This window comes from Schistocerca cancellata, chromosome 5 (assembly GCF_023864275.1).
Source record: "Schistocerca cancellata isolate TAMUIC-IGC-003103 chromosome 5, iqSchCanc2.1, whole genome shotgun sequence".
Taxonomy (NCBI): Eukaryota; Metazoa; Arthropoda; class Insecta; order Orthoptera; family Acrididae; genus Schistocerca; species Schistocerca cancellata.
The window spans coordinates 507,265,537-507,280,790 of NC_064630.1; the positions used below are offsets into that span (position 1 = coordinate 507,265,537).

Sequence of the window (15,254 nt, forward strand, 5' to 3'; positions counted from 1 at the left end):
GGGATTAGAAGTGGCATAGTTATGGACTAGGATGTTGTGGAGGTTGTATGGGTGCCAGAACACCACTTTAGGAAAGTTGGGAAGGATATTGGGTAGAATTTCCCTCGTAGCAGGCCATGATGATAGATAATTGAAGCCCTGCTGAAGGCTATAGTTCACTTGTTTCAGTTCAGGGTGGTACTTGATGATGATGGGCCTCTCCTTTGTAGCTAGTTCTTGGGGGGTTGGTGTGAGGATTTAGGGTGTGGGGGGATATGGCATGGGAAATTTGTTTGTTGGCTAGGTCTCAGGGATGGTGCTTGTCTGTGAAGGCCTTTGGGAGACCTTCGGCATATGTGGAAGGGGTGCAAGTATTGAACTGCACGTGTTGTTGGTGGATGGAGACTTTATGTAGATAGAGGTGTGGGTGGAGCCCTCAGAGAGGAAGACTTTAAAGTCCAGAAATGTGGCACACTGGGGTGAGAAGGACCAAGTGAAGTGGGTAGGGGGGAAGGTCCTGGGTTATGAAGAAATGAGTGTAGGTTGTCCTGCCCCTGAGTTCAGATCATGTAGATATCATCAATGAACTTCAACCAGATCATCATCAACCTAGCCTGGGGAGGCTAGGAAGGTTTCCTCTAGATGGCTCATAAACATTTTGGCACAGAATGATGCCATGCATATGTGTATGACTGTACCATGGATTTGTTGTATACCTTCCCTTCAAAGGAGAATTAGTTGTGTGTTAGGATATAGTTAGCAATATGTATGAGGAATGAGGCAGTGGTTTTGGCGTCTGAAGGACATTGGAAGAGGTAGTGTTCAATAGTGGCAAAGCCATGGGCATGAAGAATGTTCTCTCCCATCCACTTTATTTGGTCGTTCTCAGCTGGTGTGCCACCTTCCTAGACCAAGATGTTCTCCTCTCTGACTGGTGCATACACACCTCTATCCACATTAGACCCACCAACCACCAACAGCATCTGCATTCTGACAGTTGCCACCACCTTCACATAAACTAAAGATCTTGCAAAGGCCTTCACAGACATCCACTATACCTCAGACCTAGTCCACAAACAGATTTCCCATGACATATCTGCACACACCACAAATCCTGCCACCACCTCCAGGAAACAGCTACAAGGGAGTGGCCCTCTGATCACTCAGTACCATCCTGAATTAGAACAACTGAACCACATACTTCGTCAAGGCTTTTATTATCTACCATATTCCCTGATAAGAGGGATATCCTAGCCAAGACCCTTCCCACCTTTCCTATCACCCACCCAACCTCCACAACATCCTAGTCCATTCCTGTGTCACTCTCACTCCCAGCCCCTTACCACAGGGATCATATCCCTGTGGAAGACCCAGGTGCAAGACCTACCAAATCCACCCACACAGCACTTCATATTCCAGTCCTATCACAGGCTTATCATATGCCATCAGGGGCCGGGCCACCTGTGAAAGCAGTCATGTCATGTCCCAGCTCTGCTGTGATCACTGTTCAGCTTTTTATATTGGTATGACTATCAACCAGCTATCAAACAGGATGAATGGCCAGTGCCAAACTGTGGCAGGAGCAAAGGGGACCACCCTGTTGCACAGTGTGCAGCTGAACATAACTTGCTTGATTTCAATGGCTGGTTGACAACTGATGCCATCTGGGTACTTCCCTACAACACTAGCTTTTCTGAACTGTGCAGATGGGAGTTATCATTACAAAACATTGTCTGTTCCCAAAATCATCCTGGCATCAATCTATGGTAATGTACTGACACCACACCCCCACCCAACAGTGCCAGTGCACCCACTGATCTTTCCCCTCCTCTCCTCCTTTCCTTTCCACACCCTCCCCCCCCCCTTCCCTCCTCCTCTCCACCACAGCTGCACCAATTAGCCCGGTTGCCACCTCTAGTTCCTGCACATTCCACCAGACAGCACTGTTTCCTCTTCCCCTGTCTGTACCCTGCTATGCTTCCCCATTCCCTGCATCACTACAGATAGTTGCTCTTGTTTGATGCATTTCAGTTTCAATGTAGTCTGAGCTGTCAGAGGTGGTGGTCTTGTGTGTCTAAGGTGTGCTTGCTTGTGTGAATGCATGTGTACTTTTCTTTTCTGATGATGGAGGCTTTGGCCAAAAGCTTAATGTGTGACAGTCTTCTTGTTGCGCCTGTCTGCAATTCAAAATGTCATCTTTAAGGTGAGTAGCAGTCTATCCTTTCCATAATTGTTGTTATGTTATACTTTGTCATTTCTCAGAATAACATGAGGCATATTCTACAAGTGCTGGAATCTCCTAGATCCTTTGTGTGCTATCTTACTTTTTCTCCAAACTATAGCGTTTTGTAAGTATAAAAAGTACTTAAATCATTATTACTGTAGAGATGTACAGTGTATGCAGATGATGAATGCCCTTAAATATGGATGATCCTGCAATTATTTAAAAGTATTTTTTTAAATAAAAACTATTCTTTATCTGAGAGAGAGTGAGTTTGATTTTGTCACTTTGCAGCCATCTCATAGTTTTCCAGGGATTTCTCACTGTTACCTACCTCAACATTCATTCCTGGAACCCTTCTCAATGGCACCAACTACTTGATGGCTAAAAGAGGAGACATACAGAACTTCAAACCCCATCACAATTTGTCCATTTGCCTTGCACATAAATGTTGCTCAACTGTCATGATGGATTCCACTTATTACAGAGTAAAATGTCTCTGCAACTGTCACATACCTCCACCTGCAGCTTTGCAGTAGTGACCTCATTCCAAAATGTACCATGACCTCCAACACCTGTTTAAATCCTAAGACCAGTCCTGGGAACTTCTAGACAAATCCATGTCCATGTTCTTTTAATATGTGCTTTTCTTTACAACTTCTCATGTCCATGTTCTTTTAATATGTGCTTTTCTTTACAACTTCTAAAGCTTAAGTTGTAAGTTATCACTGAAAGGATTTCCACCAACATCAACCAGTCTCTTCAGCTCATTGTCCTCAATGTCTTAAAGATAACAGCTATTTGCTCAATCAGATGCACAACAATCCTTATCAATGAGGCTATTTACTTGTCATAGGTTATGCCACCTCTGTAGGCATTATTGTCCCCTATGTCAGTGGCCTTATGGATATCAAACACTGCCTGTGCAACATCCTACTCACTCCAAGAGTACTGACTTATTCCTTTCACATATGATCCATTACACTCTCACCCACCACTACTTATCCTCTGAAAGCCATACCTGCAAATAAGTTTGTGACGCATATACAGTATAGACACTCATGTTACATCCTCATTTGTCAATGTATTCATAGAGCACCTAGAGGAACCCTTTGTAGACATACTAATTTAATTGGACCTTTTTAATCTGGTCACTTGGCTACAATAGTCTGTTCTTGTGCCTTTATAACCTCAGTATGTTCTTGCCATTGCATTTCAGTTGGTACTCTTTATCTCAATAAACTCTCTTCCTGGACTTTCAACAGCTATCTTTTTGATGGCCCCCATAAGAACCTCTGTCAATTTCAAGCCAAGGCAGACAGTAACAACAATTTCCCTTCAGTAATTGCCACACCAAGAAGTCTCTTCTCCACAATTTTGTCTTTTACAGAACACCGTAAACAGTGGCATGCAGTCGCTTCATCATTATACCAAAGGTGCTGGCAAAGGCTTCGCTGAAATCTAGTACACTCTACATCCAATGACTTATTCCCGAAACTTGATGCAAACAGAGATCACTTGACCCATATCCTTTCATGCATATGATTCCACACACACTTACTAACCAGCCACAGGGGAGCATCCTATGGATTAGAAAGTACCACTCTGGATTAAAACTACTGAACATCATCCGCATCATTAGAAAGCATCGCTCCTGCAAAATGCAACTTGCCCTTTTTTCACATGATATCTTGCGAACCATGGATGGACGGTATCAGACGGATGCCATATTCTTTGACTTCTGGAAAGCATTTGACTCGGTGCCCCACTGCAGACTCCTAACTAAGGTACGAGCATATGGGATTGGTTCCCTAATATGTGAGTGGCTCGAAGACTTCTTAAGTAATAGAACCCAGTACGTTGTCCTCGATGGTGAGTGTTCATCGGAGGTGAGGGTACCATCTGGAGTGCCCCAGGGAAGTGTGGTAGGTCCACTGTTGTTTTCTATCTACATAAATGATCTTTTGGATAGGGCGGATAGCAATGTGCGGCTGTTTGCTGATGATGCTGTGGTGTATGGGAAGGTGTCGTCATTGAGTGACTATAGGAGGGTACAAGATGACTTGGACAGGATTTGTGATTGGTGTAAAGAATGGCAGCTAACTCTAAATATAGATAAATGTAAATTAATGCAGATGAATAGGAAAAAGGATCCTGTAATGTTTGAATACTCCATTTGTAGTGTAGTGCTTGACACAGTCACGTCGATTAAATATTTGGGCGTAACATTGCAGAGCGATATGAAGTGGGATAAAACACTAATACGACCTAGTCTTGAGTACTGCTCGAGTGTTTGGAACCCTATCAGGTCAGATGGAGGGAGGACATTGAAGCAATTCAGAGGTGGGCTGCTAGATTTGTTACTGGTAGGTTTGATCATCACGCGAGTGTTACGGAAATGCTTCAGGAAATCGGGTGGGAGTCTCTGGAGGAAAGGAGGCGTTCTTTTCTTCAATTACTGCTGAGGAAATTTAGGGAACCAGCATTTGAGGCTGACTGCAGTACAATTTTACTGCCGCCAACTTATATTTCGCGGAAATACCACAAAGATAAGATAACAGAGATTAGGGCTCGTACAGAGGCATATAGGCAGTCATTTTTCCCTCGTTCTGTTTGGGAGTGGAACAGGGAGAGAAGATGCTAGTTGTGGTATGAGGTACCCTCTGCCACGCACCGTATGGTGGATTGCGGAGTATGTATGTAGATGTAGATGCTATGGTTCTGACTGTTTAATTTGGTCCTGAAATAAAGAATATCTTTCCTGAAATTCTTTCTGCTCCTCACACAGTGATATTCTGCTGTTCATCTGACTTACTAAATATTCTGGCCCATCCTTAAGCCCTTCTGATACCAGCAGCTTCCCATATATCGATGAAAAAGGCCCAGCTTCGGAACTGTGAGAAGCTTGTCGTTTCAGTTGTAGAGCATACTTCTCGGAACAGCATGGTCAGTTTCATTGACTATTTCACAACCTATGTCATCTCATTTGTCACCCCTAATACCAGTCCCCAAAATTGCAACCAGTTCCTCTTTCACTCCATAACTCCTCCTCAGTCTCTACTAGGCCCTGCTATTGATCTTGACACCTGTAATAATTCCTTCCTCATGTCATCAAATCATTTCATTCAAATGGCTGATGCCACATGTCTTTGGGTGAATGGAATGTTGAAGTGTAAGATGTAGAAAGTAGCGAGGCCAGTGCACATAAAAAAGGCTTCAGACAATCATCATGCAATCATGTAAGCGGTCAGCATATTGCCATATTTTTCACTTAGAAAATGTGCTGCTACCATAAAACTGACTCTTTCCATATGATAATATGAGATTGCAATTATGTAATTAATATAATATGTAATAATTAAATCAATAATTATTAATTTAATATTATTATATTATAGTGTTAATTATTAATTAATGTATATTAATATAATATATAAATAATAAATAAACCAACTGTGATTGTTGCCTACCCTATTTCAGATGAAATTAGAGCACCAAGTCTTTTCTGTGTGGTGATGGCTTGCAGGAAAGTTGGCCATAAAGCATATGTGAATGAAATCTGTAGCAACTCATATCTGTGTCACTGTCTGCTCTTCACTCAATTTCTGCAGAACAGTGCTATAGTACCCTACAGATGATGTGCACTGGCTTTGACCCATTAGTAGTTGACACATTCGGCTGGGTCATGCTTGGTCTTCAACCTTGAAATCCATATAAGTACTGTTTACATGGTGCAGGGAGCAAGTGGAGGTGTTAGTGGTGACACACCTGAAATGGTCAGAACGACTCATCATCTAAACTACTCAAATGTGTTGCTTCTTACACACATCAACCACAACATTACATTTATTGAATGAGCTATCATAAATTAATTTGTTACACTGTCCATTGTCCTGTATTTCTGTGCTTTCTACATGCTTTTCTGCACAGGTGTGGTGGGTTTGAGAACTAGGGTCAGTTCATCACTGCATCTAGTTAGTGATCCAGTGCTGAGCATCACAATTTATAGCAGTTAAAACTATGTTTGAGCTAATATCTTGAACCATCTGTAACAGCTAGTGGCCTTGCCCAATTCTCACACTGGTTAAAGACAGTGTACATCATCTTTGGGGTACTCTGCAGAAACTGGGTGAAGAACAGAAGGTGACATGGACGTGAGCTGCCAGACGTTTCATTCACATGTATCTCACAGGCAACTTGCCTTCAAGCCATCATCACAAGGGAAGCACATGGTGCTCTAATTTCATCTGGAATAGGGTCAGCAACTATCACAGCTGGTTTAGTTATTGGATGGTCCATATATCATAATTGCAGTCTCATATTGTCACATGGAATGAGTCAGTTTTACAGTAACAGCACATTTTCTCAGTGGAACATACAGCAATTTGGTGATCATTTAGATGATTGCATGAGTGTCTGAAGCCTTCTTTACATACTGTGACCTCACTCATTTTGGTGTCAAACATTTCATTATTGATCCAAAGATGTGTGGCATCAGCCCTTTGAGAAAAAAAAAAGGTATGAGTTAGTACAGGCGCCAAGATCAAGAACAGGGCCTAGTGGATACTGAGTAGGAGCTTTGCACTGAAAGAGAAACAATATCTGTGGTTTCAGATGTCTGAGACAGCAGTCGTGTGTGAGTTGCGTGTGTGTGTGTGTGTGTGTGTGTGTGTGTGTGTGTGTGTGTGTGTGAGAGAGAGAGAGAGAGAGAGAGTCATCTATTGTTGATGGAGGCCTCACTAGCCAAAAGCTTTATTTGTGACAAATCTTTTTGTTGTGCGTATCTGTGACTCAGCATCTCCGCTGTATGGTGAGTAGCAACTTAACTTTTCATAATATTGTTACAGTCCCATTATGGATTTTCCATTGTTTGATTTCATTTCTGTGATTGTAATTTTGGGAAATTGCATTACAGATGACAAACAAGATGGTATAGGTTTTGAAGCAGTCAGTGAAATTGACAGAGTCAAACTTCTTTTGGCCACGGTTTAGAAGCTGTGTCTTTTGCATTAATATATGGGAACATGCTGGTATCAGAGGGGCATAAGAATGGACCAGAACATTTAGTAACAGAATATCACTTAACGAGCATTTAGTAACAGAATATCACTTAACGAGAAGCAGAAAGAATTACAGGATATGTATTCTTTATTTGAGGACTGAATGAAACACTCAGACCCCTAGCAGTGGATGTTGTTCAGCAGTTCTAGTTAAGTTGTACTGTGCAACGCAGGGGATACTTCCCCATGGCTGGTAAGCAAGTGTATGTGGGATCAGAAGCATGAGAGGGCATGGTTCAGGTGATCTCTGTGCGAGATAGGTTTCAGGGGATGAGAGAATGGGTGTAGTGGCATAGTGCATGCAAAAACTAAATTTTGTAGGTGACACTAAAGATTATTATATTACAGAGAACTGATGGTTTTCAACTGACTCCTGGAAGAATGTGGGAATTCTGTAATGAATAAAAATCTGTACTCCAGATCCTGAGAGGAAAGGGGATGGGAGTGCAGTATGTGAAATTCAAGGAAGTTTGATATATAACGATCCTATTATTATGGTTATGTTCTTAGCTTTTGATCATCAGTGAGAAATGGAAAAACACTGAAATTTTGTGTAGCTGACCTGTCAAAAATAGTAGTGAAAGTGCAAGGAGTGCCTCAGACCTCAGTTCTGGGCCTCCAACTTCTTGTTATTTTTGTTAATTATCTACTTCTTTGTACAGGGCACTGTAAATTCACGTCTTAACTGATGACACTATGTTACATAATGGTAATTCACTAAACAAACATCAGTTGTCAGCGAATAAGGTTTTAAGGAATATTGTGAACTGGTTTAATGTAAATGATCTTTCTTTTATTTGCAATAAAAAAAACTTTATTCAGTTTCACACAACCACTAAAGATGAAGAAATATGAGATAAACTGTGACCATCAGATAGTTAGGGTGGATACTTAAAAATACTTAGGTTTAGATATTGATAGCAAACCCCATTCAGATTGTGTTGCAACTTATCTTTACACTTTGTTTACTCTTACAGAAATATCAAAACCATTAAATCAGCTTATTATAATTATTTCCATGCCATTATGGCATACAGAATAATATTTTGGAGAAATGCATAGGAAAAGAGCCATAAGAATCATGAGTGGAGTCCACCACAGAAACAAAAGCATAAATCATTTTAAGGAAATTGAAATTGTCACATTTACTGCACAGTAGCTATACATTCTCTCTGAGTTTAATCAGGAAAAAAGGTTTCTTTCTAGACCTAATAGTGTGCGTAAGATAATTGGATGGAGAATAAATATACTCGCCAAGCAGCAACAGAAGACACATACACAAAAGCTAAGGAAATGTGTGAGCTTTTGGAGCCAGTGGCTGCTTCTTCTGGCAAAAGTGTTGAAGGGCAGGGAGAGGGATGAAGGATAAGGATTGGTGAGGTTTAGGAAATGGAGCGAGTTGCAGGAAAGTTGCACAGAACCCTATGTCAGGGGAGACTTACTGGACGGGATGAGAAGGAAAGGCTGATCTTTGGGGACTGCACTACATGAGATTTGAAAACCTGAGCACTTGAAGTGGAAGATAAGGTAACAACCAAGACACAGATTACTGACTAAACATAGTGCAAGAGTTAACAAGAGCAGAAAGCTAAGTGTATTATAAATGATAGACAGATTGAGGTGGGGAGTGAGGAAAAATCGAGAGGTCATAAAATAAATACTGTATCTAAAACTAAAAAGGACCAAAGAAAGGAATAGTTACTGAAGATAAATGTGGAGACCAAAGAAATTAATGTAGATTAAGACCAGATGAGAGGGTAGAATCCAGTTCCCACCTGCAGCGTTCTGAGAAACTGGTGTCTGTGGGAAAAGTCCAGATTGCATTTGTGGTGAAACAGGCACCAAAGTCATGATTGTCATGTTTTAGAGCATGCTCTGCTACAGGATATTGAGTGTTGCCAATATACATCCTCTTATCTATGCCCATTCATCCTAACTGAAAGCTGGTGGTAGTCATACCATTTTGGGAAGGAGCGCCAGTCCCCAGCATGAATACGCCCGGTGGATTAGTGTCAAGGTCCGGTGAGCCGGCCAGCCTGTGGATGGTTTTTAGTCGGTTTTCCATCTGCCTCGGCGAATGTGGGCTGGTTCCCCTTATTCCACCTCAGCTACACTATGTCGGCGATTGCTGCACAAGCAAGTTCTCCACATACACGTACACCACCATTACTCTGCCACGCAAACATAGGGGTTACACTCGTCTGGTGTGAGACGTTCCCTGGGGAGGTCCACTGGAGGCCGAACCGCACAATAACCCTTCGTTCGGTGTGGGGCAGTGGAGGGGTGAAGTGGACTGCGATAGTCGTTGTGGGGTTGCACACCACTGCGGCTGCGGTGGGGACAGAGCCTCTCCATAGTTTCTAGGTCCTCGGTTAACATAACATAACATAACATTTTAGAAGGCTAAACAGCGTTTATTTAAAAGCTGGTATATGACATGCATCATTTCAGAGGTGGCTCCCTGTTTGACAGTATAGGTTTTGCCAGTTACAAGGCTGTTGTAGTTGGTGGTAGAAGGGAGCATAGGGCAAATCTTAAAGCAAGGATGATCACTGGGGTGGGAGCCAAAGGGTAGAGAAATGATTGCAGAAGGAGCATAGAGTCTGATCAGGATATTGTGGAGATTGGAGGAGAGGGCGGGGCAAAATGTCAGGTAGAATAGACCTCAGGACATGATTTTAGGAAATCATAGTCCTGTTGGAGTAGCTGATGAATAGATTCAAACCAGTGTAGTATTGAGTGACAAGAGGTGTACTCCTAAGTTGTTTTTTGGAGGGGTCAACAGTACCAGAACTTGACATGATGGCCTGGGAATCCTGCTTTTGAACTAGACTTGTGGGGTAATTATATTCACTGAAGACTGAGGTGGGAAAGATGGTGTACTGCTGTAAAGAGACTGTGTCTGGACAAATACTATTGCCTCGAATGTTGAAACAGTATGGGAGGGAAAATTTGATATGGAAAGGACGGCAACTGTCAGAATGTTAGTACTGTTGCTTGTTAGTAGGTTTAATTTGAAAGTTGAATGTGACCTTCAGTGAGGAAGAGATCAACATCAAGGAAAGTGGCATGCGATTTGGAATAGGACCATAAAAAATTTAACTAGGAGAATTTATTTAGAGATGTCAAACAATTTTAACTGGTCAGCCTCACTGTGAGTCTGTATGGCAAAGATGTCATCAGTTTATCTAAACCAAACCAGAGGTTGGCCATGCAGGGTAGCCATGCGGTCTGAGGTTCCTCGTCATGGTTCGCGTCTCAGGTGCCTTGTCATGGTTCGCACGGCTCGCCCGCCATCGGAGGTTCGAGTCCTCCCATGGACATGGATATGTATGATGTCCTTAGCATAAGTTAGTTTAAGTTAGACCAAGGAGTGTGTAAGCCTAGGACCAATGACCTCAGTAGTTTGGCCCCATAATAACTTTGCACAAATTTCCAAAGATTTCCAGAGGTTGAAGTCTTTATGGATCCCATGAAAGGGCTGGCATAGGAAGTAGCCATCTTGGTTCCATCGCCACTTCCCTGATCTGTTTGTACATCTGTCCCTCAAAGGTGAAGCAGTTGTTTGTAAAGTTGAGCAAGGTGAGCAGGAAGGATGTCATAGGTTTGGATTCGGACAGGTGCGATTTAGGTGATGTTCATCAGCAGACAGGTCATGTACATAGGGAGTGTTGGTATAGATGGAGATAGCATCAGTGATGCCAAGCAAAACTAGACAAACTAGAAACAGTTTGCCGTCTTTAAAGTAGGAAGGAAATCTTTGTAATGTGGGTTGTAGTTGTTTATACTAAGACAGATGTACATTCAGTGGGCACTTTGAAGTCATTAATTAAGAGACAACTAGGGTGATTGGGTTTATCAGTATTAGTAAGAAGAAAAAAGGAGGGAGTATATGGTTTGTGTGAGGTAAGAAATTCTATGGATTGAGGTGGTTGTCCTTGTGAGGGGCCTAAGGCTATAAGAAGAGACTGCAGGTCAGTATGTATCACAGGGAAGGGATCATGATGACAGATGCTGTATGTAGAAGTGACAGAAAGCCAGCATAGGCCTTCACTCATGTTTTACCATTTCTCTTGGGAGCAGTGGTGAAGGTATGAGGATGTTAAGATTGGTAAAGCTCACTCTTTAGAGGAGGAGTGGTGGATGATGGTGTGGCTGTTTAGGGAGCTGGAGATGGACAGGAATGGGAAAACCACCGTTGAGGTACTTTAAGAGAAGGTAAGGTAGCCTTGGCATGGCCTGTTGCAGTTTGTTGTTGGCTTGATGGATGGTACCACACAAGTAAACTTGAGAGGCAGGTAACTGCAGGATTTTAAAGGAGGAGAGAAGTCTGGTATAGTGGAAATAGGCAGAAATGGCCCTGAAATGAGGTTCATTCCTCTGAACATTTTGCCCACCATACCTAGAAATGCTTTTCATCCCCCTTCCAAGCCCAATCCTTGCAATATCATTGTCAGAGCCTAGGCTCTTTCTGCACCTACTTCTCTAACCTTTGACTTCCACATCAGTGACCATCCCCAATGTAAGACTTTCTCTATGCACCCTCCTACCACCACCTGTACCAGCCCTATAACTGGCAAAATACATACTATGAAAGGGAGAGCCACCTGCGAAGCGACATATGTCATGTAATAGTTGTTATGTAAACACAGTTAGACCTTCTACATTGTCGTGACTACCACAAAATTATTGAGACGAATGGGCAAAGACAAGGGTGTATACTGGCAACACACAATGTCCTGTTGCAGACCATGCTCTACAACACGACAGTCATGAATTTGGTACCTCTTTCACCACATGCGCCATCTAGATTCTCCCTCCTGACAACATGACATCAGTTTCTCAGAACACCACAGATGTAAACTGGTGTCAGAATGTGTCTTTGGTTCTTGTCATCCTCCAGCTATTAATTTACATTAATTTCTTCAATTATAGCTTTTATTTTCAGTAAGTATTTCTTTCTTATTTTCTATGTGTTTCACTTTTTAATCTGTCTATTCTTCTTCCCCCCCCCCTCCTCACCCCCCCCCCCCCCCCCCTCACACGTCCACCTGTTGAAACAAACCAACCAACCAACACCTCCACTTGTCTGCCACTTATGATACACTTAGCTTTCTGACCTTAGTAAGTCTTTCACTATGTTTTGACACTAGTCTCTGCCTCGTTCATTACCCTTCCACTTCTGAGCTATCAGGTTTTTTAAACTCTCTTGTGGTGCAGTCCCCAACAATCAGTCGTTCCTTCTCACCCTTTACTGTAAGTCTCCCCTGACCCGGAGTTCTGGGTGACTTTCCCTTAACTCTCTCCACTTCCTAAACCTCACAGTTCTTTTTTTTTTCATGTTTTTTACTTCCTGTTCAACCCTTTTGTCAGAAGGAGGTGCCACTGGCTCTTAAAGCTTGCAAATGTTCATAATTTTTAGATATTTTCTCCTGCAACCACTTGGCATGTGCATTTTTTTATCTGTTCAGTTACACTAGATTTTCAAAAAGTGATTATTTTGGCTACACATGTGAATCATAGTCATGATACTAGAAGAAAATACAACATGCACTCTGTGCATACAAACAGGAGCGTGGTACAGCCACTGTAAGATTATTAATGCCTTTCTTTTCAAATAAAGTGTTTAGTGGATGACAAGTTCTTATTTAAAAAATGCCAAGATATTCCTATGGCAAGGGTCATTTTACACTGTAGAAGAGTTCCTGAGTCTCACTGTGTAGTATCCATGTACCTGTAACACTCGAATACTTTCTCGGTTTCTTACTTGTGTGCATGCCTATTTATTATTGTAAACATACCTAAAAACAAAGATGATGTGACTTACCAAATGAAAGTGCTGGCAGGTCGACAGACACACAAACGAACACAAACATACACACAAAATTCTAGCTTTCGCAACCAACGGTTGCCTCGTCAGGAAAGAGGGAAGGAGAGGGAAAGACGAAAGGGTTTGGGTTTTAAGGGAGAGGGTAAGGAGTCATTCCAATCCCGGGAGCGGAAAGACTTACCTTAGGGGGAAAAAAGGACAGGTATACACTCGCACACACACACATATCCATCCGCATATACACAGACACAAGCAGAGAAATGTCTGCTTGTGTCTGTGTATATGCGGATGGATATGTGTGTGTGTGCTCGAGTGTATACCTGTCCTTTTTTTCCCCCTAAGGTAAGTCTTTCCGCTCCCGGGATTGGAATGACTCCTTACCCTCTCCCTTAAAACCCAAATCCTTTTGTCTTTCCCTCTCCTTCCCTCTTTCCTGACGAGGCAACCGTTGGTTGCGAAAGCTAGAATTTTGTGTGTATGTTTGTGTTCGTTTGTGTGTCTGTCGACCTGCCAGCACTTTCATTTGGTAAGTCACATCATCTTTGTTTTTAGGTATATTTTTCCTACGTGGAATGTTTCCTTCTATTATAACCATATTATTGTAAACATACGTAAATAATTCTATTTCTGAGTACAAGAATGTAAGTTGCAGGTTCTTCAATATGAGATATATTAGCATTATTTACACAACACCATATAAGGTAACCACAACAAACTTGTAAAACTGACATTTTTCCATGTCCTGTGGCATATTCACAACTTGAATCACCAGAACATGAAATAAATAAATGTTTCATTTGTTCATTGTCTTTCTGTAATTACACTATGTTGTGTCTAATACATAATGCACAGAGTAAATGACTACAAAGTATGCCCATTAAATGCAGGATAATTGTTTTGTTGCTGTAACTGAATACAATAAAGAAATAAGAACAAGATTGTTATCAACACACACTCAGTGGGATGCTGAAATAGCACTGCATTACAGATGATGATGTGTCATACTTACTGAACTTTCTTGTGCTGTAAGTCAAATACCAGTCGCAGAGAGCCTGCCACAAAGAGGATTTTAACTAGTTAAATTGGTTCATGGTTCATCCTTTTGCTACAATTCAGTGAGTGAGTATCTCCATCAAAGTTGACTTATACGAATGACATCCTAAGATGTTTCGTTATCACTCAAAATATTATTTTCAACATGAATGTTAGTATTTTTATGCAGTTGTACATTTTGTGCTTTAAATTTCACTTTGTCATTCTCATTTATCTTTTTTGGGCTAAATTCAGAATTTTTTTTTCAAAAGGATTGAGCATTGACTCAGTGGACAAGGGTGTGAATGGAATGCTTGTGGTGTCTGTGGCACCGGGAGGTGCTATGGTGAAAGATGGCCGCATTGTTCCTGGAGATTATCTGCTATCTGTGAACAATGAAAGTCTTCGCAAAGTTACAAACTCACAAGCAAGAGCAATCCTACGGAGAGCGCAGCTTCTTAACACTGATATCAGGTGAGTGCTTATATTAGTCATGGTTTTATGAGATAATTGATGCTGAATTAATTCATTACCAAGCATTGCTGTCTTACAGCTTATGCATGCCATTATGCCCTTTAGCAGCTTCTTTGGAGCTACTTTGTGCTGTAACCCCTCTGCTTCTTGCACATGTTGTGTTCTTTTTATATTGCAATGTTCTGCACAGAATTCCCATTATAAAAGTGCTGTCAAATCCATGCAGCTCTCTTTTTTTTTACTGCCTGTTGTGTTTTATTCTGCTGGTAATTTCATTTCTATCTTCCTTATGTGTTATGAACATAAAGTTATTCTGGTCTTCTGTCTTTCCTTCTTTTATCTATCTGCCCTTGCAGATCCTGTCTCTAACAGATTACCTCTTGATAAAACTTCAAAAACTAATCTTCCTTCAGTTTTTCCTTTGCAGATCCATATACACAAATGCTTTGGATCCACTTGATTCAGCATGTATGCTCTCTTCCCTGTACATTATGTGCCTTTATCTTTTATTATTGATCTCTCTTCCCATGCTCACCACATCAGCATTTCTGTAGCCAGCTGTGATGAATTAAAAATGTATGTTTTCTATATGTTTCTTCCCTTAAGAAACAACTGTATATATTTCAGATGTTTTGGTTTCAGTGTTTTCAGTCACTGA

At 41.5% G+C, this 15,254-nt stretch overlaps 1 protein-coding gene across 1 annotated transcript in view; it reads left to right on the forward strand.

Moving 5' to 3' along the window:
* Positions 1-15,254, forward strand: part of LOC126188636 (multiple PDZ domain protein) — a 1,242,986-nt gene that overhangs the window by 14,476 nt on the left and 1,213,256 nt on the right. Inside the window, exon 4 of the mRNA XM_049930237.1 lies at positions 14,395-14,596. Within this exon, the coding sequence (XP_049786194.1) occupies positions 14,395-14,596 (202 nt within the window). The remainder of the gene's footprint in view (positions 1-14,394; positions 14,597-15,254) is intronic.